Below are 26,654 nucleotides of genomic sequence, written 5' to 3'. Positions count from 1 at the left end.
TTTTTGTGTAGGTAAAAGTGTAAAGATAAATGATAATGATGCATTCAATTTTGTATTTATTGAAGCTTTTTGTCTGCTTTACTCATCCTTACCAATTTATTAATCTCATCGCTCACAGTTCTTCCAAGTTTACTGGCAATACTGGGCTTTCTTTACTAGAAAGCCCGGCAGGGTTTGTAAACTAGATGTTGTGGATGCACCACTTTTTTTATTGTTTATATGTATAATGACTATTTCATTTAATGCTCTATAGAAGATTATCAAATGTGATATAAAATCAGTTTATATTTATTTACATATTTGGTTTAAAACCATTATACTTCCCTTTTTTTGACAGCTGGAAGAGAAGCTAAAAGAAAAAGTAGATGTTACACTGACAGACAGGATAAACCTGACCGCAGAGATGGATACTTTCAGCACGTAAGCTTGCACATATTCTGTTTGTTAGTTCTATTTTTACTGAGGCTTCCAAATTATTGGAAATCACTATATGATGAGCAGTGTGTGGGCAGCACAGTGGCTAAGTGGTTAGTACCTCCACCTAGCAGCACTAGGGTCATCAGTTCGAATCCCAACCATGGCACTACCTGGCTGAAGTGTTAGTTATATTTTACTGAGGCTGCCAAAATATTGGAAAATCGCTATGCCTGCATGGTTTTTCTCCAGGTACTATAGATTCCACCCACACTCAAAGGGCATGCTGGTAGGTTAAATCAAAATTGGCTCTAGTATTTGTATGAATGTGAGTTAGGTACTGTAGATTCTAAGCTCCTTGAGGGCAGGGACTGATGTGAATGTACAATATAAATGTAAAGCGCTGCATAAATTGATGGTGCTATATAAGTCCTTGTAATAAATCAATGATTCATTTTATAGTTGTGCTACACAATACACACTCATTTGCATGCTTTTTCCTGGTCAACAAAGGGATGGCACACGGCAGTCCAATACTGCCTACATGCAGTATGTACATAACAATGGCTGCCTCAGTGTACATACTGTACTGTTTTACAAACTATACACAGAAACTGTTTGAAATTCGAAAGACTCGCTAATATAACATAGAAATTTGTACCACTAAGATAATATAATACACAGTATTCAGAAAGGAGCAGTGTGACATGTGCAGAGCACTGTAGCATAGTAGGGCTGAAACAATTGCTTACTTGATCGTGAAAATAGTTGTCCATTTTCATGATCGATTAATCGGTCAGCCGATTAGTTGACCTGCATACAGAATACACATACCTCCCAACTTTTTGAGATGGGAATGAGGGACACCTATCATCAAAAGCATGCAGGCATAGGACACACCCCTTGCCACGCCCCCTTAAAGGAGAATTGTACCAAAAAAAACAAGATTGGTTAAACCCAAAAATGCTTTTTTTTTTACCACTACTATTCCTTGATATTAGCTTTTGGAATTTACAAATGCAGCAATTTAGAAATCAGATAAAAGTTTTAGTGCTGGAAAACACTTTTTGATAGATAAAAAGTGCATTTTAAAAACATCTATATAGATCAGACCAAAATGGGGGACAGAGGGACATTGCTCCAAATCAGGGACAGTTCCTCGAAATCAGGGACAGTTGGGAGCTATGAGAATACATTATTTGTTTACATACCCGGAAATATAGTGCAGCACACATACAGCTCAGTACACCGTCCATACATGTCAGTAAGTGCCTGAGAACTTGTGAACGTGGGAGGAGCAATGCCTCATGGGACTTGTAGTCCTAGGGGCACTCTATACTATACTTTGCAGCTTCCTATTGGGGCATTCTGAAGGCAGGAGGAGCCAGAAGCATCACTGGGGGTCCCTAGAAGAGGAGAATCAGGGCAGTTCTGTGCAAAACCATTGCACAGAACTGGTAAGTATAACATGTTGTTTAAAAAAAAAAAAAATCACTTTAAAGTGGTTGTAAACCCTTACAACACACTTTGACCTACAGGTAAGCCTAGATTAAGGCTTACCTGTAGGTCCAAGAAATATCTCCTAAACCTATACGGTTTAGGAGATATTTGCCCGAAGACCGGCACCGCTGCAACTTCAACAACCGAGATGTCGTGTCGGCTCCCATGCGCATGCGCGGGAGTGACGTCATCGCGGCTTCGCCGAATGACAGTGGCGGAGCTGCAAGACCCCACCGAGAAGATGGATGCGCCGGACTACAGGGGACAGCAGTGACTTCGCTGGCTCCTGTGTCAGGTAAGTGACACATAATGGACTACTATGCGATGCATAGTAGTCCATTATGCTTTGCCTTTGCAGGGAATGAAAGAGGAAGTAAATCCATATTAGGGTTTACTTCCTCTTTAAAGACTCTGTGCAGGGAAGATCAGCATCTGAACCCAGAGAAGGTGGCTGCTGATAGACTGGAGGTAATAGAAGGCATTACAATTACATTTAAAGTAAACTTTTACCAGTATAGTGCATTCTATTTAAAATAATTATATCCATGAAAAAGTCTGTTTTAGTACTACGGTACTTTAATATAAAGGATTTATGTCTCCCTTCTACCCTTTATAAAGATTCATGTCTGACTCCTAGTTAAAATGCCCATATATGCTACTTCTGGGTGTATTTATTATTATATATATAAGTAATATATAATATTACTTTCACTGTTTCACAGTATAAATGAACACCTTATAGTAGCGATTATCTGCTCTTTTTGTACTATAAAGAACTCATTTGAGTTTTTTTTAACCCCATGACGACAGGTGATACAAAAAAAAAAGCATGCCACTGCTACTCAATGTCTTAGGCCTGGTTTACACCTATGCGGTTTTTGGTGCTTTTTGCAGAAACGCACTGCAGTTAATTTAACATGTTTTCCTATGGGACACGTTCACATCTATGCTTTTTTTTTTTTTTTTTTTTTTTTTTATCAGCCGTTGCGTATTTGGAAACTGGGACTTTTTTCAACACAAAATGGTGCTTTTTTTGCTTGTTTGGTTCAATAGACTTTAATGGAGAAGCTGCAGAAAGACATGATTTAGATTTTTAAATCTGTCCATAAAAAGCATAAAAAACGCAAATTGCAGCAAAATTGCACACAGCAAAAAGCACTGCAGAAACGGATCAAAAGCAAACTGCATAGATGTGAACCAAGCCTTATGCTGGCCATACATGTAATGATTTTCAGATGAGAATATTCATTACGGAAAATCTTTGTACATTCGCTGAATGAAATAATGTCGTTTGAAAATTTCACATGCTTTTTAACATTCAGTTTTAAAATGAATGTAATGTCTGAACAAAAACAGTATACATTGTCTGTAGGGATGAGCCCGATGTTCAAGTGGAACGCAAGTTTGATTCGAACATCGGGTGTTTGTCTGCTGAATAGCGAACAATTTGAGGTGTTCGCGGCAAATTCAAAAGCCGCAGAACACCCTTTAAAAGTCTGTGGGAGAAATCAAAAGTTCTAATTTTAAAGGGTTATATGCATGTTATTGTCATAAAAAGTGTTTGGGGACCCAGGGGACATGTATCAATACAAAAAAAAGTTTTAAAAATGGATGTTTTTTCAGGAACAGTGATTTTAATAATGCTTAAAGTGAAACAATAAAAGTGAAATATTCCTTTTAAGTTTTGTGCCTGAGGGGTGTCTATAGTATGCCTATAAAGTGGTGCAATTTTGCCGTGTTTAGAACAGTCCTGGCACAAAATTACATTTCTAAAGGAAAAAGTCACTTAAAACTACTCCTGACCCCCCCTCTGACGCCACAGTGAATCAATTGGGAAGTCCCCATGTGTCAGGGGGGCGGGATTAAAGCACCCTCCCCATGTTGAGGGCATGTGGCCTGGTACAGTTCAGGAGGGGGTCGGTCTCTTGTTCCCCCCTATTTTCCTGTGGCCTGCCAGGTTGCGTGCTCGGATAAGAGTCTGGTATGGATTTTTGGGGGACCCCCAAGCCATTTTTTCAGCCTTCGGTATGGCTTTTGAGGGGAGCCCTTATGCTATTTTTTTTAAAACAATTTGGCACAGGGTTCCCCTTAATATCCATACCAGACCTGAAGGGCCTGGTATGGAATTTTGGGGGACCCCCGCACAATTATTTTTTTAAATTTTGGTTCGAGGTTCCCTTTAATATTCATACCAGACCCAAAAGGCCTGGTAATGGGACTGGGGGGATCTCATGCTCTTTTTTTCAATGACTTTTATCTGTATTGCCACGACCAGACAATTCATTATATCTGCGAGTAGTTTTAAATTACTTTTTTTTTCCTTCAGAAATGTCATTTTGTGGCACTTTTCTAAACACAGGAAAAATGCGCCACTTTACAGGCATACTATAGACACCCCCAGGTATGAAATTTAAAGGAATATTTCACTTTTAAGTGAAACAACTTTAAGTATTATTAAAGTCACTGCTCCCGAAAAAACGGTTGTTTTTTTATAACTTTTTTTTTTTTGCATTGATACATGTCCCCTGGGGCAGGACCCAGGTCCCCAAACACTTTTTATGACAATACCTTGTATGTTAACCTTTAAAATGAGCACTTTTGATTTTTCACGTTTGTGTCCCATAGACTTCAATGGTGTTCGCATGTTCGAATACATTTTTTGCCTGTTTGCATGTTCTGCTGTGAACCGAACCAGGGGGTGTTCGGCTCATTCCTAATTGTCTGAAAATTTCTTTGACCAATAAGTTTTCCATTCTGCCCCTTTGAATTTTCCCATCACTGTGGTCAAAAACTAATGTCCATTTGACCTCACTAACGATTGGAAAATCGAACGAATGTTCTTAGAATTAAATATTTTTTGAAGGAAGACATTATTTTTGTATTATCAGCGTAAGTGACAGCAGTGTTATTCTCAGAGTGGATTAGAGATTTTTTTCCCTAACCATATAGTTGTTTTTTTTATATTTACCACTGCATAAAGATATTTAAGGATAAATTGCCTTTTTCACTTCACATATTAGCTAAATTATACACCATATTATTTTGTAGCATAATATCCGAATAATCGGCCAACTAATCGATTATGAAATTAATCAGTTGCAGACCTAATGCACCTTATGGCAAAATTACCTATCAAAGCGATCCCCCCCAGTGCTGAAGTGTCAGCGATCCCCTCTGTCACCAGCACGTCCATTTTCTTCTGATCATTTTCTTCCCAGTTCTGACTTTTCGAGCTGCTAAATTAGCCTGGTCTGGATAATGCAACTACCAAACATGTGCACAGGAGTTAATTTACCATTGGACAGAGTTATACGATGATTGTACACTGAGCATGAAGGGGTCGGTGTACACTTACAAAACAGAAGTGCTGACACACAAGGAGAACAGTCTATGGCAGAAGAGACTTAAATAACAACTTTATTACCACTTTAAGAATAAAACCTTAAAGATCTGAACTATACCTGAATAGATCATGAGGAGTTCCATCAAAGATGGTATCATCTTTCCATCATGATTGCATAGGTCAGGTATTAATAATTGATGGGCCTTATATAGCATTCTTACAAATCTAACAGCTGTTGGTACATTTTTGTTCATCTGGTATGTTGATGCTTGTAACACATCCAGCATGGGTTCTAGATGTAGTTCCTACATGGAAAGAGGTGAGCTTGCAACAATAGGTACCAAAATGTTTTTGTTCTGTATATCTTACTTTCTGGAAGTGTATAAATATATAAAAACCCTTCTTCACATATCATTATATTAGTAGGAAAACAGCTATGGCCCTAAATCATTGTTTATTTCTTGAATGGACACAATTGATCAACAGATCATTGCCATGCGTACAAAAGCATTGTTGAATGTGTAATTTAGGGTACAATGTAAAGTGTCCATTCTTTGTATTTCCAATTCTATTATATTGCCGAAAATTAGTTTGTTTGTCAGAATTGTTAAAATGCAAATCCACCTAACATAGCCAAACACCAGCTTTCTATTTTACACTGTTTTTGAGGTGCATTATAATCAACTCTAGTTTTGCATGACTCATTTTCTCAGAATAACTAATGTCATGTTTAATGAATAGTGAAGGTACTCATGGATCATATGGTTTCAAACAGGATGGGATCATTATTTTTTTAGCCTTTGTGGTTTACGTGCAATAAGTTGATCATGAAAGATATGTCGATGTATCCTTACAGACCTCATTTAAACATAGGTCTGCATGAGTTTAAAATGTATACATAATGTGGCAACTAACGAGCTATTTTTTATTTGTGTTTTCAGTATTATGTAAGATTTATTGGTGAAAAAATAAAATGTACTGTCTTTCTTTCTTTTCCAGTGTAATTTCAAATAGTATTCAGTTGCTTGTGCAAGATTTAGATTCTGCTTGTGATCCTGCACTTACTGCAATGAGCAAGGTATGTACAAGTATGGCTCATTTACCCTTGCTGCTTAGGTTCAATAAGCTTAGTTATATTTAGAAGTGACAAAGGTATGCTTGGTGTCCTGAAGAATAAATTTTTTTATTTCATTCTGGCTAGAAAGTGGGTGGATTACCTAGCCAATCAAGGTGTCTGTCCCCACTGAGAGATTCTCCCCTTTTTTTTCAGCCTTGGTCACACCTTTGCACTGACCTTAACTTGTTTTGCCTATCTGGAGCGCATTCTCCTTACCTTTGTTTAAGCCAATTATGCAGATTTATTTTCTTTGTCTAACTACGTGGTAGCCACCCCAGTAATGCTTGTCATTAATTATGAAGGGGGTCAATCCTATAGATTATTTTATTTATATCAGGGGTCTCCATACTTCCTAAACAAAGGGCCACTTTACTGTTTTTCAGATTTTAGAGGGGTCAAACTGGGGCTAGTCAGAGTAGAAAATGCCCCAGCATCAATGGGAGTCAGGCTTGGTTGTCAGTGGGACTTAAAAAATGTGGTCAGTAGGAGGAGGAATAATGTCCCATCATTGGTATCAGTGGTAGGAACAGTGCACCATCTTTGGTGTCAGAGCAATGATTCCCCAACCTTTGTGTCAGTGGGAGGAATTATGCCCTAGTGTCTGTGGAAGGAACAGTGCCCCATTGTTGGTGGGGGGGGGGGGATAATGCCCCACTGTTGGTGTCAGTGAAAGGAGTGGTCCTCATGGTTTATCAATAGAAGGAATAGTGCCTCAAGGGCCGGACAAAGGCAAGCAAAGGGCCACATCTGGCTCTCGGTCTGCAGCTTGAAGATCACTGATTTATATCGTAAGACAGTTGGGGGCACATTTCAAGCATTTAGGCTTTTGATAACGGTTGTAGATATCCATGATAAACAATATTATAATTATTATTTAAGATAATCATAATATTTGCCCTGCATTTTAACTGTTTGCAATACATTCGTATAAATTAAAACTAAACCATACATTCTTTTATTTTGGTTTTTATTTCTTTGCAATGCATTGGAAACAATTCTTTAAAGTGGCTTTAAAGCTTCCTTTTTTACATTAAAATAATAAACTAAAATCTTAGTGAGCCAGTGATGTGAGTGGACGTGTGTTGGGCAAGCTCTGGCTCTTCCACTTTGCTGATTATCATGATTGATCTGAATGACTTCCAAGAACTACGCCCGTTGTATGCGGATGCATACCATCTGCATATTATCTACTCCCCCCCCCCCCCCGCCACCTTCCCCTGCCTCCCTCTATCCATCGCTGCTTACTGTTCTCTCCGGGTGGTAGCCCGGCGAGGCTTTGACGGACACTGTGGCTGGATGCTTTCTGTCCCCCGTCTGTCTGCTGATTGTGCCCAGGGCTATGGATTTAGGAGTGTTGACAATCCTCGGCTGGAGCTTGGCTGACGCTGGCTGGAATCGGGAACATTCAGGTGAACCTCGGGAGAGGTCGGCGAGACTCGAGGCATGATGCTGGCGCTCTCTCTGTGACTCGCAGTTGCCGGGAGCTGTCGGAAGTTGTGGCCGACTGGTGACTATAGTCAGCAATAATCAGCAGTTTGAGAGCTGGGGAGAACAAAACTGTAAAGAAGCAGAACTGTGTAGCATTAAATGAATACTATTTTAAATAAGAGGTAATTACAAAAGGAAAAGGGAAACAAAAGAAAGAAATGGAAATAAAACCATAAAACATAAAAATTCTAAAAAAAGAAAACTTTTAAAAGGAAGAGGGGAGGAAGGAAGGAAAACAAAAATAAAGGAAAGTGGATAGGAGAGGAGGAGGAAATGGAGAGGAAATCTATTTTTGTTTTTGTTTTTTGAGACTTGGCAGAAAGAGGGACAGGGGGTGTCCAATGCCACAGCTCCCATTTAAAATGCTAGCAGACTTTCTCCGCAAGTGGAGAAACTTGCGAAACGTTTCGGACCCTAACTGAAGGTCCTAAAACATTTTAAAGACCCCTTCAGAGAACAGTTGATGTATATATTTAATGCCATAATTAGTCTGTCGTATTCCATCAGGTATTTTGTATACTTTGGTTAATTGGGGATTAAGCCAGAGAGAGGCATTGGGCAATATATTCAAAGATGAGCCCCGATCTTCTTGTTACATAGGTGAAAGATTTTGTGCGAAAATATAGGGATACCTGCTCCAGCAATGGGATGTGGGCCATTTCTATATGTTACATTTCTCAACGCCTCATAGGAGTGAAAAAAGACAGCTTGAGCGGCTACCGAGGCAATGTCAAGGTCCGAAAAAAAAACACCAGTGGATATGTCAGTTGAGCCGCTAAGTAATGGCATTGAAGACTTGGCAAGGCTAAGCCCCCTTCCCAGATAGGTAAGTGTAAGGTTTCCAGAGATACCCAGGGCTGTCTCAAGCCCCACAAGAACAAGGTGATTGTCCCATTGATTTCAATAAATAATTTTTTGGGGATATAGATCAGGGCATGCCATAATATATAAAGAAATCTAGGTAGGTAGATCATTTTAAAGATATTTATTTATTATAATAAATTGAGAGGCAATTTGGACCAAGTCTGCAAATTAGTTTTCTGGTGCTGTGTAAGGGGGATAAGATTATTGGGATATACGTTTTTACCTCCACTCCCAGGTAAAGAAACTTAGTCACCACCTGCAAAGGAGCATCCTGGGGTATAGTGGGGATAAAGAGGGGCTCCACCGGGAAGACAATGTATTTACTCCAATTGACCTTAAACCCAGAATATGTACCAAAACTAGATATTATATGCAGCGCTTGAGAGAGAGAGAGAACCCTGAGCATTTGCCAGGTACAGCAGCTTGTCATCCGCTTACAAGGGCATTTTTGTTCTTCCAGGTCCTTCAGCCGACAACCCTTAACCGTGCTATCTGCTCTAATCATGGTCGCCAGTGGCTCTATCGCTATGGCAAATAACAGGGGTGACAAAGGGCACCCCTGCCGTGTGCCTCTGCCTATTGGGGCCTTTGGTGACATGTCAGGGGTCCAAACAGAGGCCCCTGACATCTCCCATTTGAGACGGAAAGGACAGAGGATACAGATTCCCCAGTCCTTTCTCTACACAGAAGGTGAATGGAGGGGAGACAGCGGCTCCTCTCCATTCATACACTGATCAGAGTAACACGGCTGCGGGGAATGAGGGTGAAAAGGAGTGGTCGTGTCAGTGGTCCTGGGGCTCTGGACCGTGTCAGTATGGGGGGCGGTTGTGGTGTCAGTTGTTTTTTATTTTTCAATTAAATGTTTTATTTATTTTTTACAATTTTATTTTGGAATTTTTATTTTTTTTTTATCAGCCCTGTTGGGGCCTTTGGTGACATGTTAGCGGTCCAAACAGAGTCCCCTGACATCTCCCATTTGAGACAGAGAAAGAACAGAGGATACAGATTCCCCAGTCCTTTCTCTACACAGAAGTTGAATGGAGGGGAGACAGCGGCTCCTCTCCATTCATACACTGAGCAGAGTAACATGGCTGCAGGGGAAAGAGGGGGGGCAGAGGATGAAGACACAGCTGCAGGGAACGAGGAGGGAGCAAATGATGAATACACGGCGGGGGGCAGAGGATGAATACGCGGTGGGGGGAATGAGCGGGAGGCAGAGGATAAAGACACAGCGGGAGGGGGACGAGGGGGGGCAGAGGATGAATACATGGCGAGGGAGGGGGGGCAGAGGATGAAGACACAGCAGGGGGTAATGACATCGGGGAGGAGGAAAACAGGGTGAAGGAGGAGCAGAAAGACAGTGGGGGATGGTCGGTGCGATGGGGACAGCTGTGAGCACTGATCCCCCCCCGCATGGCTTTTCAGGTGAAAGCCGCAGGAGGGAGGAGGAGAAGCAGATGATAAAAAGCATGAAGGGGGGGGGGGGGGGTCGGTGCTCACAGTTGTCCCATCGCACCGATCATTGCCCACTGTCATGTATGTTTACTGAAATGAGAGGGGGCCGTGAGCGTGCTCTTCCTCTCTTGCACGCTCTGGCCAAGGGGAGTGTAGAGGTGGGCGGGGAGTCTGCTGACATGACTCCGCCCACCGAGTGCCAAACAACAGACCCGCCCACTGAATCTGGACTTTTTTGGGGGTTTCAAACAGCTAAAGCGGGGACATTTGACAGGTAAGCATACATGCAGGTGGCATGTATATCCTTATAGATCACCACTATGACAGTAGTTTAGAATTGATGAGAGTGGGTTTACATCCACTTTAACATTTATTAATGAGCTAGGGCGATATGACTCGCATAAATTATGATCTTTGTGTGGCTTGAGTAAAAGGACAATTAAAGCCTCTCTGAGTGAGTCTGGAAGTATACCTTTCTCAAAGGCATCATTGTACACCTCCAGTCATTTTTGTGCGAAGAAATACTAACGTACAGTACCACTTAAACAGTTTTCCGTCCAAACCCGGTGTTTTGTTAGGATGGAGAGCGCGCATCGCCTCCCCTATCTCCGGGACAGAGATGGGGAGATCCAGCTCCACCGCTGCCTCTGAAGCTAGAGCAATATGCAGAATCTGGTACAAGAATAGTGGTGCGCTATACTAAGACATATATGTAGATTCACAATAGTGGTGTACCTTAACAAAGTAAAAAAAAAAAAAAAAAAAATTACAGCAAAGCCAGCAAAAGTGGCCAAGAAAAATGGAATATATAGTCAAAGTGTGTGTGAAGGTAAGTAGATATCAGCTACTAACACATCTATATATACCAACTATATAACAAAGTAAAATGTATTGCGATAATTATCATATGGTCTCATATATCAATAAAGTAAAAACCAACATAAACAACAAAACAAATGAATGATAAAAATAATAGTAAAAAATTGGTGATAATTTGTGGTGATAAATATACGTGCAAAATAAAACGGTAGTATCAAGTGGGTAAAAGTAGAAAAAGTGCAATAGTGCTATGAGCCGAGTCCAAGTAAAATCACATAAGGTGCTGAGAAACCGTGTAGCGAATATGTCCAAGAATCGCATAAAATTTGAGTAGACTCTAGATGCGATTATATCTAGGAATCGCATATAATCTGAGTAAACTCTAGGTTTAAGTAAAGTGCTGGTGTTATCAGAATAATAGGTGATAATTTGGGTGATCCAACGAAGTTCAATGGAGTGGCGTTACTTTCCTGTGTGGTCCTAGATGGTCTTTTTATGGGTGTCCCCTTACCTTACTGCTGTAAGGTTACAGCATATACTGGATGTTATGCGATTCTTAGACATAATCGCTACACGGTTTCTCAGCACCTTATGCGATTTTGTATAATCACCACCCTATTGCACTTATTGTACCTTTATATGGACATTTGAAATTGATATTTATCCGTCTGCTTAGATGATTGTATAGATATATGAAATTGTTATTTTTACTTGGACTCGGCTCATAGCACTTTTTCTACTTTTTAAATAATCCCATATTCTTTCACTTGATACTACCGTTTTATTTTGCACGTATATTTATCACCACAAATTATCACCAATTTTTTACTATTACTTTTATCATTCATTTGGTTTGTTTTATGTTGGTTTTTACTTTATTGATATATGAGACCCTATGATAATTATCACGATACATTTTACTTTGTTATATAGTTGGTATATATAGATGTGTTAGTAGCTGATATCTACTTACCTTCACACACACTTTGACTATATATTCAATTTTTCTTGGCCACTTTTGCTGTAATTTAATTTTTAATTTTTTTAACTTTGTTAAGGTACACCACTATTGTGAATCTACATATCTCTTAGTAGGTTCAGACATTTCCCCTCAGTGAGTGCAGCAGTACCCTAGCCCAATAATATAATATCCTTTCCCATTCTGGCGCAGGAATATTTTTTCTGAATATGCAGAATCTGATCTAAAAAAAACTCTGCACCTCTGGCATATCATAACACACGGAGGATGAGTAGAGTAGAATTGGAGGAATGCACTAGCTATATCCTCCGGGGAGGTACCTAAAAGTTGGTGTTCGTCATAAATTTGAGGAATAGAAGCAGGTGCATGTTGCAAATAAGCTAAATAAGCTTGCAATTTACTATTCTTGTCTCCGAATTTAAAAATTAGCTGAGATTGCTAAAGCATTTTTTTCTGAGTTTTTTTTCCACCAATACCAGCTCTAATTGTTGAGCAAAATCCTGCCACACCCTGAAGTTAGAGGAGGATGGATTTCTAACATATTCAACCTCAATATCCATGGCTGTTTGTTCAAATTCCTTACATTTCCATTCCCTATCCATTCTAATTTTCTTAATGACACCAGAAGTAGAGCCCCTAAGGGTAGCTTTAAGTGCAGCCCAGGTGACACCCAAGGCGACATATGGATTTGGATTTTTCCATCTCCAGGCCTCCACCATGCTATTTTCTGACATACAGGCCACTAGTGGAGAGCTGAAGCTGGATTTGGCATTCAGTCTATCTTTTTCAGGAGAAAGCACAGTGTTCAGATCACCGGCCAGATTAATTGGGCCTTCTGTCACCTGCAGTACCCTCGTCAACACAGCCTCCCACACCGCCAGGGTAAATGGTGGATGAATGTATACTGTCACAAAGGCATATGGCAAATCAATAAGGAGGACCACCACCACAAACCTTCCAAATGGGTCTGTAACAATGGTCTTAGGAGTGTAGTAAGAAGAGCTGGCAACACTGTAATCCTTGAAGTGTCATTTATTGCTTGGTGTGAAGCCACAAAATGGCATCCTCGGAAATACGTGATTGGGAGAATTCTCTCCTTTTCTACAGTCAGGTGTGGAAATCAGATTGGCTTTGAGTAGAATCAGAGGTCAGATTTCAGCCCTGTCAGTATTCTTCCAAAGGCCTTTAGCCTCCCATTCGCTGGTCCAAACCTTTATGCAAGGGCCAACTCGCTTGTTTCCCCCATTAGGTCACCTGTGTGTCCTTGGGACTGGAACTTGGTGCTGTCTGTGTTACAGAAACAACCATTTGAACCGATCAATGAAATTTCATTAGACTTACTGTCATCACCTCGGCTAGAAGGGTGTTAGAGTTGGCGGCCCTTTCATGCAGGGAACCATACTTGATCCTTCAGCAAGACAGGGTCGTGTTATGACCTGTTCCATCCTGTTTGTCAAAAGTGATGTCAGCCTTTTATTTAAATCAGGACATTATTTTGCCTTCTTTTTTTTCTCTCAGCCTCGTTCAGCAGAAGAGACACGACACCATTCCTTGGACATTGTCCTGGCAGGCAAGGTTTTTGTCTAGATCTGCGGAGATCCGGGGATCAGACTCCTTTACCAAAAGGACCCAAGGAGGGGCAGGCAGCTTCCAAGGCTTCCATGGCTTCCATTGCCAATTGGGTCCGTCAATTGGTCATTCAGGCCTATGGTCTGAAACTTAAAGCTCCTCCCTTTTAGGGTGAGTGCTCATTTTACCAGGGGTATAGGAAACTCCTGGGCTCTTCGCCATCAGGTATCTGTGGCTCAGATTTGTAAGGCTGCTACCTGGTCTTCAGTGCATATGTTCACAAAATGTTATCAAGTGGATGTTCGAGCAGCTGAGGATTCAGCTTTCGGCCGCAGTGTACTGCATGCTGCCTTGCAAGTTCCGATGGCTATTGTTTGGCAGGGTGTCTCCCTCCCCTCAAGGTTATTGCTCTGGGACATCCCAGTAGGTAATGAATATTTGCCTAACCCTGTGTCCCATGATGTACTCAAATAAAAGGCTTTTACAGGTAAGTATGACGAAAAAATCCTGTTATACAGTATCTTACAAAAGTGAGTACACCCCTCACATTTTTGGAACTATTTTTATTATATCTTTTCATGTAACAACCCTGAAGAAATGATAGTTTGCTACAATGTAAAGTAGTGAGAGTACACTTTGTATAACAGTAAATGTGCTGTCCACTCAAAATAACTCGACACACAGCCATTAATGTCTAAACCGCTGGCAACAAAAGTGAGTACACCCCTAAGTGAAAATGTCCAAATTGGGACCAAAGTGTCAATATTTTGTGTGGCCACCATGATTTTCCAGCACTGTCTTAACCCTCTTGGGCATGGAGTTCACCAGAGCTTCACAGGTTGCCACTAGAGTCCTCTTCCAACTCCTCCATGATGACCAATTTGACGCAGTGTACGGCGTATGGTCTAAGCACTGACAGGCTGACCCCCCACCCCTTCAACCTCTGCAGCAATGCTGGCTGCACTCATATATCTATTTCCCAAAGACAACCTCTGGATATGATGCTGTAATGCCGAGCACGTGCACTCAACTTCTTTGGTCGGCCATGGAGAGGCCTATTCTCAGTGGAACCTGTCCTGGTAAACAGCTGTATGGTCTTGACCACTGCGCTGCAGCTCAGTTTCAGGGTCTTGGCAATCTTCTTATAGCCTAGGCCATCTTTATGTAGAGCAGGGGTGCCCAACCAGTGGCCCGGGGGCCACATGTGGCCTGTGGAGCCTCCTGATGTGGCCCACGACCTCCTGCTCTAGGATGGCGGGTTCGCAAGCCCAGATTGCAGGTTGCCTACCCGCCATGCCAGAGCATCAGTGTTGTGAATGAAACCAGCGGTAGAGAAAGCAAGCAGCTGCAGAACAGAGCTGCATAAGCCAATGCTTACTGTATAGCACCGGCTACTGTCATAGGCGGAGTGATACCAAATGCACTCTGCCTGGGACAGCAAGTTTATTACTAAGATCACAGTGTATATAGGGACATATCTGTTCTGCAGTGGTTACTGGCCTGCTTTCAAACTGATCTGCGAGTGTAGTGCAGAGCACCTGTGGCTTACCTGCACTGAGCCATAGACTTCTGGTTTTACCTGTGGGTTTGGTGCACTTTCAGAAAGTGCACCGCACCTGCAGGAAATAATATAGAATTCTATGGCAAAGTACAGCTAACCCGCAGGAAAGACACAGGTGCACTGCGTTACACCCATGGTGGGGGTAGACCGCCGACCATCAGTGTCTGACCTAATCGGACCCTCCATTCACCTCTCTGGAGCGGCAGATGTAAACAGACTTGTGTCCATTCATACCCGCCTACCTCTAATCAGATCTGCTAAAAAAACAGCAGTGGATCCGTTCCCTTCTATTTGATCAGATCAGTGGGCCCATAGAGAAGAGTGGGCTGTGTCAGGGCCATCTTTAATATTGCTTGGGCCCTGGGCAAAAATTTTCTTAGGGCCCCCTCTCCCCATGCAATTTCACTCTCCACCTTCTCTGAGACATAAAATAAATAGCAGCCAGACTTAAAACCAGTTTACCTTATCAGATCAGGCAGCGATTGTGATTGGTTGCCAGAGGTTACAGCATATCATTACCGCTCACTAACTAGTGGCTAGAGGTTACAGCACTCCTTAAGGCTCACTGATTAGTTGCTAAAGCTTACAGCACATGATTTCTGCTTTTTGATTGGCTGCTAGAGATTACTGTACAGTAATACTGCTCACTGGTTGCTATAGGCTACAGCACATAATCTCCTCACTGCAGCGGGGCATGATATACATATGAATACTGCCTTTATTTACATATCAATTCCATTGGCCTCAGCTATTTACATATGCATGTCACTGCTATTTACATATGAATGTCGCTTATTTACATGTAAACACAGGGTCTGCAGGTGAGTCATCTGTACACAACAATAGGGCAGAGCTGGGCAGCATTAGTAGCAGCAGCACTTCACACTGAGATATCAGGACACAGCACAGGACTCAAACTTCAAGGGACAAGGGAATGCAAACTGGGATAGTTGGCAAGTATGAGGCAGCTGCTTTGGGCCCCACAACAATGACAGGGCCCCTTTTGCCCTGCCTTAAAGCCCTGGGCTGTGTCTGTGTCCGCTTTGCATAGGCAGAGTGGACGCGGAGCTGTCATCTGCCCACTCTACTCATTGTGGCCCACAACTGTTTACAAAGTCGTTTAAGTGGCCCTCGCTCTTCAAAAGGTTGGGCACACCTGATGTAGAGCGACAATTCTTTTTTTAGATCCTCAGAGAGTTCTTTGCCATGAGGTGCAATGTTCCAGTGACCAGTATGAGCGATTGAGAGCGAAAAACACCAAGTTTAGCATGCCTGCTCCCTATTCACACCTGAGACCTTGTAACACTAACGAGTCACATGACACCGGGGAGGGAAAATTACTAATTGGGCCCAGTCTGGACATTTTCACTTAGGGGGGTGTACTCACTTTTGTTGCCAGCAGTTTAGATATGGCTGTGTGTTGAGTTATTTTGAGGGGACAGCAAATTCATACTGTTATACAAGCTGTACACTCACTACTTTACATTGTATCAAAATTTAATTTCTTCAGTGTTGTCACATGAAAAGATATATACTAAAATAGTTACAAAAATGTGAGAGGTGTACTCACTTTTGTGAGATACGGTGTGTGTATATATATATATATATATGTGTGTGTGTGTGTGTGTGTGTGTGTGTGTGTGTGTGTGTGTGTATATATGTATGTATATATATATATATATATATACTTTTTTTTTTTTTTTTTTTTTGTTGCTGCTGTTGTTTGGGGTTGGTTGGTGGGAATGTTCTGTGTGTTTTGCATTTTGTTGTGAATTGGAAATAAAATAAAAATTTACGACATGACCTCATGGTCTAAGAACAATTTATCTTGGTTGGGGAGGGTTAACTCAATAAAAATGGCCTTGCTCCCTAGGCTCTTATCTCTTCAGGGCTTTACCCACCTCAGTACGGTACGACCATTTGAAATCATTTCAAAGTAGGGTGCTGAAATTTACTTGGGGGAACGCAGGCTACAGAATACCACAAAGAATGCTATACCTCCATAGGAGACGAGGAGGCCTGGGGCTTCCCCACCTCTACAAATACTACCAGGTTGGCACAATTATCCATTATATACTCCAAGTATGAAAAACCTGACTGGGTATACATAGAAAAATTAGCCACCCCAAAACATACACTAGATTTCCTATTATGGACCCCTCAGAAAGAGCGGCCCTCGATTTTAGCACCTACCCTTTCCCACTCTTTCGCTCTATGGGATAAACTACGCTCCTCTCTGGAGTTGGTCTCGGAATGTAGACCCTTATCCCACCTCTTTCACAACCCGAAATTTTACCATGGGTTGGAGATATCAGCTTTTAAATGGTGGCTGGAGAAGGGACTGTACCGAATTGGACACTTCTTTACTGCAGCTGGTCCCCTCACTCTTCAGTATTGTATCAAAAAACTAGACATGCCAGACTCGGAGCTATTCCAGTTTCAGCAAATTACCCACTTCCTTAAATCCCTTGGGAGGGATACAACCCTCCCCGCGAAATTCACTGAATATGAGTTATGGTGTGGACAAGCCATGGTCCAGCGGGGGGGGCATTTCTGTGATCTATTCGTCCCTGACCTCAGCGTCCTCCAAAGAGGCATATATGTGCGCATGGGAATCTGACCTTCAATTCCAGTGGGACCTAGATAAGTGGCAGTCAGCCTCCTTCAAATCTTTCAGTGGTATTCTGAATACTACTCTAACTGAAGCCAGCTTGAAGGTAATCTCAAGGTGGTACTACACCCCCTCCAGACTTGCCGTAATCTACCCAAAGGCTGACCCCCTCTGTTTTAGGGGCTGTAAACACGTAGGAACGATGGTCCACATCTGGTGGGAATGCCCAAGAATCTGTTCCTTCTGGAAACTTATTTTTAATTTAATTGACAAGCTGGTGGAAGGTCAGATTCCCAGAACTCCTATGGTGGCCCTTTTGAATGATCAAATCCCTTTGGTGACCAAACCCCTCAGGAGATTAATCCACTTCATCCTTCTAGGAGCCAAGCTCACTATAGCCAGAGCTTGGAAACAACAGACGGTGTCCTTCTCTGCGGCCAAAAGGAAAATATCATGGATAATGGCACAGGAAAAACTCTCAAGCATACTTTTAAACACATCCGATAAGTTCGACAAGATCTGGGAACCCTGGGCCCATCTGATGGGTCTTACCTCGGGGCCTCTCTCAAGGCCAGGTTAATTTACCTATAGAACATTAGGTGTTGCTCTCCTCTCCCTTCTTTTTCCTCTCTCTCTCTGAACTTTCCTTTCTTTTCTTTTCTTTTCTTTCTCTCTCTCTTTCCTTTTGCCTTCGAGGCTCCTCTAACCTAGAGGTTTATGGTTATATGTTTAAGTAAAGCCGTTTAGGTCTGTTTTACGTTTGGTACTATGCCACTAAAGTGGATTCAGATCAGTTGCACTAGTAAGATTTTCCCTGGGGGGAGATGGTTTTTCTGGTGTAGGGTGGGGTATGTTGGCCCGGCACAGCTTGCTCCCATTTGGGGTGCCGGGTTAGGCATATCTCATTCTGTCCCTGTCTCAGCCCTCAGAGGAATTGCTGAATGTCGTGTATATACCAACTTGCGGTTATGCTGACTATTGAGGCTCTACCTATGCAGTGTTCTCAGATTTCATAAGCCTTTCTGTACTTGTTATTGATTCCATGCGCAATATGTATGCGCACTGTATGTGTAATACCCTTTTTCTTATTTTATGAAAATAAAACTCTTTGAAATATAAAATAAAAATTTACTTTAAAATAATAAACCTGTTATGGTTACCTGTTCTGTGTGATGGTAATGCAAAGATCGGTCCCTTACATCCTTTTCTGGAGCTCCCCACTGGCAGTCTTGGCTCCTCCTGTTTTCAGAGTGCCCCCTCGACAAGCCAACTGCTGAATGGCGAACTCGTGTGGTTGCGTTTCAAAGACGGGCTGTGTGCATCCATAGACTCAAAGAATTTGCCTACAGCTCCTGCTGCTCTCAGTAACACCTGTGAATGCAGGAAGAGAGAATCGCGCAACAAGTACTTCATTGCAACCTGTTATCAAGAACACATTATAACTACCTTTAATTTTATTTTGATAGATTTTGCCCATGATCCCTTGCAGGCAGGCATTTGAGATTGTGATTCACTGGGACTACATGGTTTTGTCATTCTGCATAGTGCTACTTCCCTTTCCTGAGAATTACACTATTGTAAAGAAGTCTTTCTGCCTAAATGGATGTGCATAATTCAAATATTAGGGAGTGCATAAATACAGTAACAGCCCATATTAAGATATATACCACCACTTCTTCTTTTTTTTGTTGTTGTTAAATTTGTGCCTGTTGACAGGTTATGAAGAGCTAGAAAATGTTAGGGGGGGAAAAAAAGAAAAACTGCTACTATGCATTGACCCTGCATTAAGATCATGTTGTGTTTGACATTACCTAGCAAAGTCTCGTATAGATGTGCAAAATTCAGCACTTTAGTTCCGCCTCAGATCAAGTATATAAACTCTGTTTCTGAAGTCTTAGCACAGATAGCCTGTCAGCCACGCAATCACAATCCTAAACAATGTGCACCCTGTTTCCATAGAGTGTTTTTGTTCCATTTTTGATTCTTTCTCAAGCAGAAGCTGTACTTGAGAAAAGGTTGAGGACGACCATAAACCGTTCACAATGCATCAGGCTGCCCACTCGCACAGGACTTGGAAGCAAGTGGAGGTCACTGGGGTAGCAGTGTCTACCTCTGTAAATTCCAGCTTCCAGGGGCATCAACCAAAAATATTGGGACACCTGCCTTTATACACACATGAACAATATTTCAATATTGAGTTGGCCAACCCTTTGCAGCTAAAACAGCTTCAACTCTTCTGGCAAGGCTGTCCACAAGGTTTAGGAGTGTTTCTATGGGAATGTTTGTCCAATCTTCCAGAAGCACATTTGTGAGGTTAGGCACTGATGTTGGACAAGAAGGCCTGGCTTGCAGTCTCCACTCTAATTCATCCCAAAGGCGTTTGATCGGTTTGAGGTCAGGACTCAGCGCTCATCCGTGTCTTTATGAACCTTGATTTGTGCACTGGTCCAAATCATTTCGTGGAGGGGGGTTATGGTGTGGTGGTGTTTTTCAGGGGTTGGGCTTGGCTTCTAATATTCTTTCTGCCAGTTAAAGATTACATGGTTATTACTTTCTCAGTGCTACAGTCATTTTTAGCACCTACTTTCTTTTCCGCTTTCCAACTGTGAACAAATGATCTTACACCTTAGTACAGCAATTCTCAGCCAGGGTTCCGTGGAACCCTAAGGTTCCTCCAGAGGTTGCTAGGGGTTCCTTCAGCATTGGGCCATTTCTGCCTCTTGAATAAGTTCCCACCGACACCATTGATCTTTTTAGTTATCTGTAAGGAGGTAATTCTTCCCAATGACCTCTAGTGTAAGGACCATTCTTCCCACTGACCATCACACTAATTTATCATGATTTGTAGGTTTCTAATTTTCAGCAGGGGTTCCCCAAGACTGGAGAACTATTTCAACGGTTCCTCTGTGTTGAAAAGGTTGAGAAAGGCTGCCTTCGTTTGCGAGGGGTGGTACAGATCATCTGCAAATACACCAAGTTGAGTCTGACTTCTGCCTGCCAGTTTTAAAGTTCATGAAAGGAAGGAACAAGATAAAGAGTGTGCAAACAGGATCTTGCGTCTCTTACTCTACTCATAACCTGATCACTCCTTTCATTTATCTGCCTATCACTTTACTTTATTAATGGTATATTTGGAAAGGATAGCAACATCACAGAAGTGCCCTAGTTGGCCTCCTGGTACTTGTGGAACATGGAACCACTGCACTTTCCACTCCTTGGATAAAGTCACCCTATCTGATAGTCTCTGCTAAGGCAGGAAGCTACATTTGTAGAGACAAATTGCAATCAGCAGGTAGCAATTGCAGTTGCTGACTTCTTGTTATACATGTTAGTTCTATCCATTTGAAAACTATCTGGAATGCACCCAAGCAAAACACAAGGGGGAGATCGTTTGAGGTCTGATGAGAGAATGTATTCTGACACGGACAAAACAGCCACAGAAAAGTTCTGCTTTCCCTTAATGGATTTTCATGCTGCTTCTTCTGTAAGCAGTAGAAAATGATGATAAACTGGATGTTAGCTACACCGCTATTTTCCAACCGCTTTGTTCAGTTAAAAAAAAAAAAAAGCATTTGGTATTAAGAAAACTGGAAAGGAAAGTGACATAAATTGTGGTATTGTAATTACTGACACTGTACTGACACTGTAAATAATCCCTCTGTGCTGCAGAGGCCTGAAATTATTTACTGTTAATGTTATCTTGCTTCATCGCTTCTTTTAAGTAAGTGACTGTTTGATGAACATTTAAATTTAGATTTGTTATTTTTACACGTATAATGGGGACAATTGCCTCTTTGGTTGGACAGGAAGCACTCTGTTTTCTCGTAATGCAGTGTTTATTTAAATCTTGATCAATTACCAGCCTCACAGACTTATAGCAGAGCTGAACCCTCCTATCCTTTTCAGCTGAGGAAACTGCCATTTTAGCCTCTGATCTGCAACTGCCATTGTGCTGCACATGTGATCAGTTATGACACCAGCCATCTCATGGTTTGACAGTTTGGTCAAGCGCACAAGCTCTCATTCCCAGCATGCCAGGAATGTAACTGTTTTTTTTTAAACTATTAGGCCACTTTCACACTGGGGCATTTTTCAGGCGCTTTTGGGATAAAAAATATCGCCTGAAAAATGCCCCAACCCCCCTTCAGCACCAGGGTGAGAGCCCGAGTGCTTTCACATTGGATCGGTGCGCTTTCAGGACGAGAAAAAAAGTCCTGCAAGCAGAATCTTTGGGGCGTTGCTGGAGGCGTGAATACACTGCTCCTAAAATGCCCATGCCATTGAAATCAATGTCCAGCGCTGCCAATTGGCAGTGGTGCTTTGCGGGCACTTTTAACCGTTTTTTGGCCACTATCGGGGGTTAAAATCACTAAAACTACGGCAAAGCGCCACTAAAATTAGCGATTTACCACCGACACACCATCCCCCCCCCCCGTGTGAAAGTGCCCTTAAACTGATGGGTTTAGTCCAGATTTAACGCAAAACTAATGGCTCATATCCTTTCAACCAAAAGCAACATCTTAGCCCCTCTTTGATCTGCAACTGTCACGTGTTGCACAAGTGATCAGTTATGACTCCAGCCATTTGATGGTTTGATAGTTTAGTTAAGAGCCCAAGCAAATCTGACAGCATCCCAACATGCCGAGAATGTAACTGTTTTTTAGAACGCTAAATCTATGGGATTAGTACCAATTTAACAGTACCCTACTGCCATTTGTCCACATAGTCAACGTCTCTTTAAGAGAGATGAGCCCCTGTGGTCTGTGTGAAAATAACATGTTCCCTTTAGTACCTAGAAACTATCACTAAAGTAAACATATTTTCCAGTGGTAGTTCTGTATATAGCTGTGGCCAAAAGTTTTCAGAATAGCACAAATATTATTTTTCACAAAGTCTGTTGCTTCAGTGTTTTAGATCTTTTTGTCAGATATTACTATGGTATACTGAAGTATTACAAACATTTCATAAGTGTCTAAGGCTTTTATTGACAATTACAATAAGTTTATGCAAAGAGTCAATATTTGTAGTGTGGACCCTTACTTTTAACAACCTCTGCAATTCGCCCTGGCATGCTGTCAATCAACTTCTGGGCAACATCCTGACCGATGGCAGCTCATTCTTGCATAATCAGTGCTTGGAGTTTGTCAGAATTTGTTGTTTTGTTTTTGTTCACCCACTTCTTGTGGATTGACCACAAGTTCTCTATGGGATTAAGGTCTGGGGAGTTTCCTGGCCAGAGACTCAAAATTTCTAGGTTTTGTTTCCCGTGCCACTTGGTTATCACCTTTGCCTTATGGCAAAGTCCTCCATCGTGCTGGAAAAGGCATTGTTCATCACCAAACTGTTCTTGGATGCTTGGGAGAAGTGGCTCTTGGAGGATGCTTTTGTAACATTTTTTATTCATGGCCGTGTTCTTAGGCACCTTTGTAGTTCAGAAGGCAGGCCCTGTGAAGTGTGTGACATAGCAGTGCCTACCCACAGGGCACAATGAATACACGTCAGGGGGGAGGAATCTTCATAAAGTTTACAAACTTCAAGATTGTTCAGAGTAATAAGAGGGAAGGGGAAGTGGGAGAGAGGCGCCAAGCAACCACTTGTGGTAGCACAGTTTATTTGTAAGCAAACAAAGCACATAAAAAGTTACACTCACAGGTGTGGAAAAATGTCAGAGGATGTTTGGGAGCAAGCTGTCAAACCTCGGAAGGAAAGAGCCAGTCAGAACACGTTTCAGAGGCAAGACACGCCTCCTTCCCCTGTCAGATTCTTCAGAGTAATACGAGCAGGCTAGAAATAATTGAAATACAATGCTGAAATGAATATATGATTTTACATTTCGACCACAGATACACTTTAAAAGAGAAGTATGTTTTTTGTTTTGTTTTTCTCCCTTTTATACTTACCTAGGTGGATGCAGCATGGGTCCGATGCTGCATCTGTCCCCTGGCGTCTCTGCACTGAGAACCAAGCGATCGAACACCTCTCTGTTCCTCGACTCTCACTGGAGCTCTGATCTGTGGAGGGGGCGGAGCGGCCATCTCAGAGGCTCACTGAGAGGCTGAGATGGGTGTCAGTCCAGGCACCTGGCAGATCCAGACTCCGTGGTCGGGATCATGCGGTGCCTGGACTGAAATTGGTGACGACAGCAAAGAGCGCACTTCAGTCCACTCTCTGCTGAAAACAGGTCACAGGAGTGAAAGACGAATTGCACTTCTGTGACTCATGGGAAACGTCCAGCCAGGCTGGACTTCTCCTTTAACTCTAAATTGTTGAGCTTTAAGATTTTGCTTATGAATAATTTTGTCATGATCACATGAAATTATGAGGCTTGACATATTTGATATCTATTTACTCAATGCAGCATCATCTTTTTAACAAAAAAAAATGGGTATTTCATGTAGTTTGTTGCTCTAACATTCATTTGAGGGTTTTTTTGTTTTTTTTTTGCTGAAAATCATGGATTTGATAAACAGTAGTGCAATTATTGTATGGCATAAAAACAAAAATTGCATCTACCCCAATTTTATTCTCTGTTTTCAGAAAATATATAATTGTTTGGGGGGGTTTAAGCAATTGTCAGGCCTAAAATAGACAACCCTTGAAAGTGAAAACTTGACAGGGAATTTAATCCTTCCCTACTCTCTCTAAAACACAGAAGAAAAGGTTGGGCATACACTTAACAAATCCCTGTAACCAGGCCATTGATTGCAAAAAAAATCTCAAAAGATTATGTGCATTTAACATATTTTAGGCGTGCTACTTTTCTGTAAAAAAAAAATCCTTGTGTAGAGATCCAAAAACCCAGACTGCTGCTGGGTGCCACCATCTTTAACCACTTAAACCCCGGACCATTTGGCTGCCCACTAGACCAGACCACTTTTTGCGATTCAGCACTGCGTCGTTTTAACTGACAATTGTGCAGTCGTGCGACGTGGCTCCCAAACAAAATTGACGTCCTTTTTTTTCCCCACAAATAGAGCTTTCTTTTGGTGGTATTTGATCAACTCTGCAGTTTTTATTTTTTGCGCTATAAACAAAAAGAATAGCGACAATTTTGAAAAAAAAAAGCATTATTTTTTACTTTTTGCTATAATAAATATCCCCAAAAAATATATTAAAAAAATGTTTCCCTCAGTTTAGGCTGATGCGTATTCTTCTACATATTTTTGGTAAAAAAAAAAGAGAGAGTCTACTTTCTGAAGTGTCCGTTCCTAAGCAAGTTCAGTCAGAGGCATATTGTACGTCAACAAATTTTTTTTTAAATTTATGGGAAAAAAATATGCTGCACGTTCGTGGTTACAATCTTAGGCTTTTCTGTGCTTTTAGCATCATTTCATTTAGTTATAGGATCCCTTTAGCCTCCTAGCATTTTCATTGCCTTTTCGCCTTTCTTATCACTTCTTATCCCTACTTTCCCTACTCTGTTGATTTGTTTTTGTTCATAATGAAAACCATTTCAGAAATGTGTTGACAAGAATAATATGCTTTACTGAACCTCTTTTGTGGCAAGTCATTTAACGTTTTTCCCACTACTGATTCTATTTAATGCTTTGTCCGGTTTTCATGTTTAACTACGGTACATCCTTTAATTGTTGGCTCTTGCATTCAATTTACTGGTAATCTTTTGTTGGGATCCATTTGTAGATGCAGTGGCAGAACGTGGAACATGTTGGGGATCAAAGCCCATATGTTACATCGATCATTCTACACATCAAGCAGAATGTTCCCATTATTCGAGATAACCTGGCATCTACAAGAAAGTACTTCACACAGTTCTGTATCAAGTTTGCTAAGTAAGTATCCACACTTTTACTTAAAGGAAATCCCATTATTTTAACCCTATTTTACATCCTTTTCCTCTTCATGCCCCTTAATTGGCATATTTTTTGTCATTTACAAAGATAAACATTTTTTAATAGTTTCATAGCCCATGCTGTGTTGCTTATTTGAAAAAGTGACCTGATATAGTAGATCACTGCATGAGATCCCATAATGCCTCATATTTTAAAGACAGACAAGAGTCATTCCTTCATATACAGGCGATCCCCTATTTACAAACATCCGACTTACATAAGACTCCTACTTACAAACGGAGGGAGACAGCAGAAACTGAGAGGAAAGCTACCCCTAGGAAGGGAAATTCACTTCTGTAAGCCCTTGTACACACGGTCGGACATTCCGACGGAAAATGTCCGATCGGACCGTGTTGTCGGATAATCCAACCGCGTGTGGGCTCCATCGGACTGTTTCCATCAGAATATCCGACCGGCAAAGTTTTAGAGCTGGGCTATAAAATTTTCCGGCAACATGGTCCGATCGGACTTTGTCCGATCGTTAGTAGAGAATTCCGATCGGACAAAGTTCCACGCATGCTCAGATCAAATTACAAGACCAAAGCTATTGGCTACTAGCCTGAATGTAGTCCCATCGTAAGGAAATAACGTCATCACGTTCTGAACGATCGGATTTTCCTACAACTTTGTCCAACCGTGTGTATGCAACATCAGTTTCGAACAAAATCCGTCGGACAGAATCCAACAGATTTTGTTGTTGGAATGTCCGACCGTGTGTACAAGGGCTTAAGAGTTATTATGGGAAAAAGGTACCTCCACTGATGCTTTGTCACCAAAGCTTGTTTCCACAACAACCCAACATTTTCAAAATCCAATTGACATTGGGACAGAAAATGAGGTGAAATCTTCTGAACAGGGGCACAGACAGCAAAACAAATATTACAGGGGTGTTAACTCTTCCCTATGCTACCCAAAAATCTTAAAAATCTTTTTTTGGCTGGAGCTACATGTAAAAAAATGTTCCTGTTCCGACTTACAAACCGATTCAACTTAAGAACAAGCCTACAGACCCTGTCTTGTTTGTAACCTGGGGACTGTCTCATGTATGAAGTAACTGACTAAAGAACGCCACCACTTACACAGC

The 26,654-nt window shown here is 41.6% G+C and overlaps 1 protein-coding gene across 1 annotated transcript in view; it reads left to right on the top strand.

Moving 5' to 3' along the window:
- VPS53 (VPS53 subunit of GARP complex) overlaps positions 1-26,654 on the top strand; it is a 221,713-nt gene that overhangs the window by 138,807 nt on the left and 56,252 nt on the right. Inside the window, exons 16-18 of the mRNA XM_077482250.1 lie at positions 338-420; positions 6,257-6,335; positions 25,362-25,510. Of these exons, the coding sequence (XP_077338376.1) occupies positions 338-420; positions 6,257-6,335; positions 25,362-25,510 (311 nt within the window). The remainder of the gene's footprint in view (positions 1-337; positions 421-6,256; positions 6,336-25,361; positions 25,511-26,654) is intronic.

This window comes from Lithobates pipiens, unplaced genomic scaffold (genome assembly GCF_037356315.1).
Source record: "Lithobates pipiens isolate NorthernLeopardFrog02 unplaced genomic scaffold, aLitPip1_a1.2 Scaffold_16, whole genome shotgun sequence".
Taxonomy (NCBI): Eukaryota; Metazoa; Chordata; class Amphibia; order Anura; family Ranidae; genus Lithobates; species Lithobates pipiens.
The sequence above is the reverse complement of the archived record's forward strand: the minus strand, read 5'-3'. Positions and strand labels throughout refer to the sequence as shown.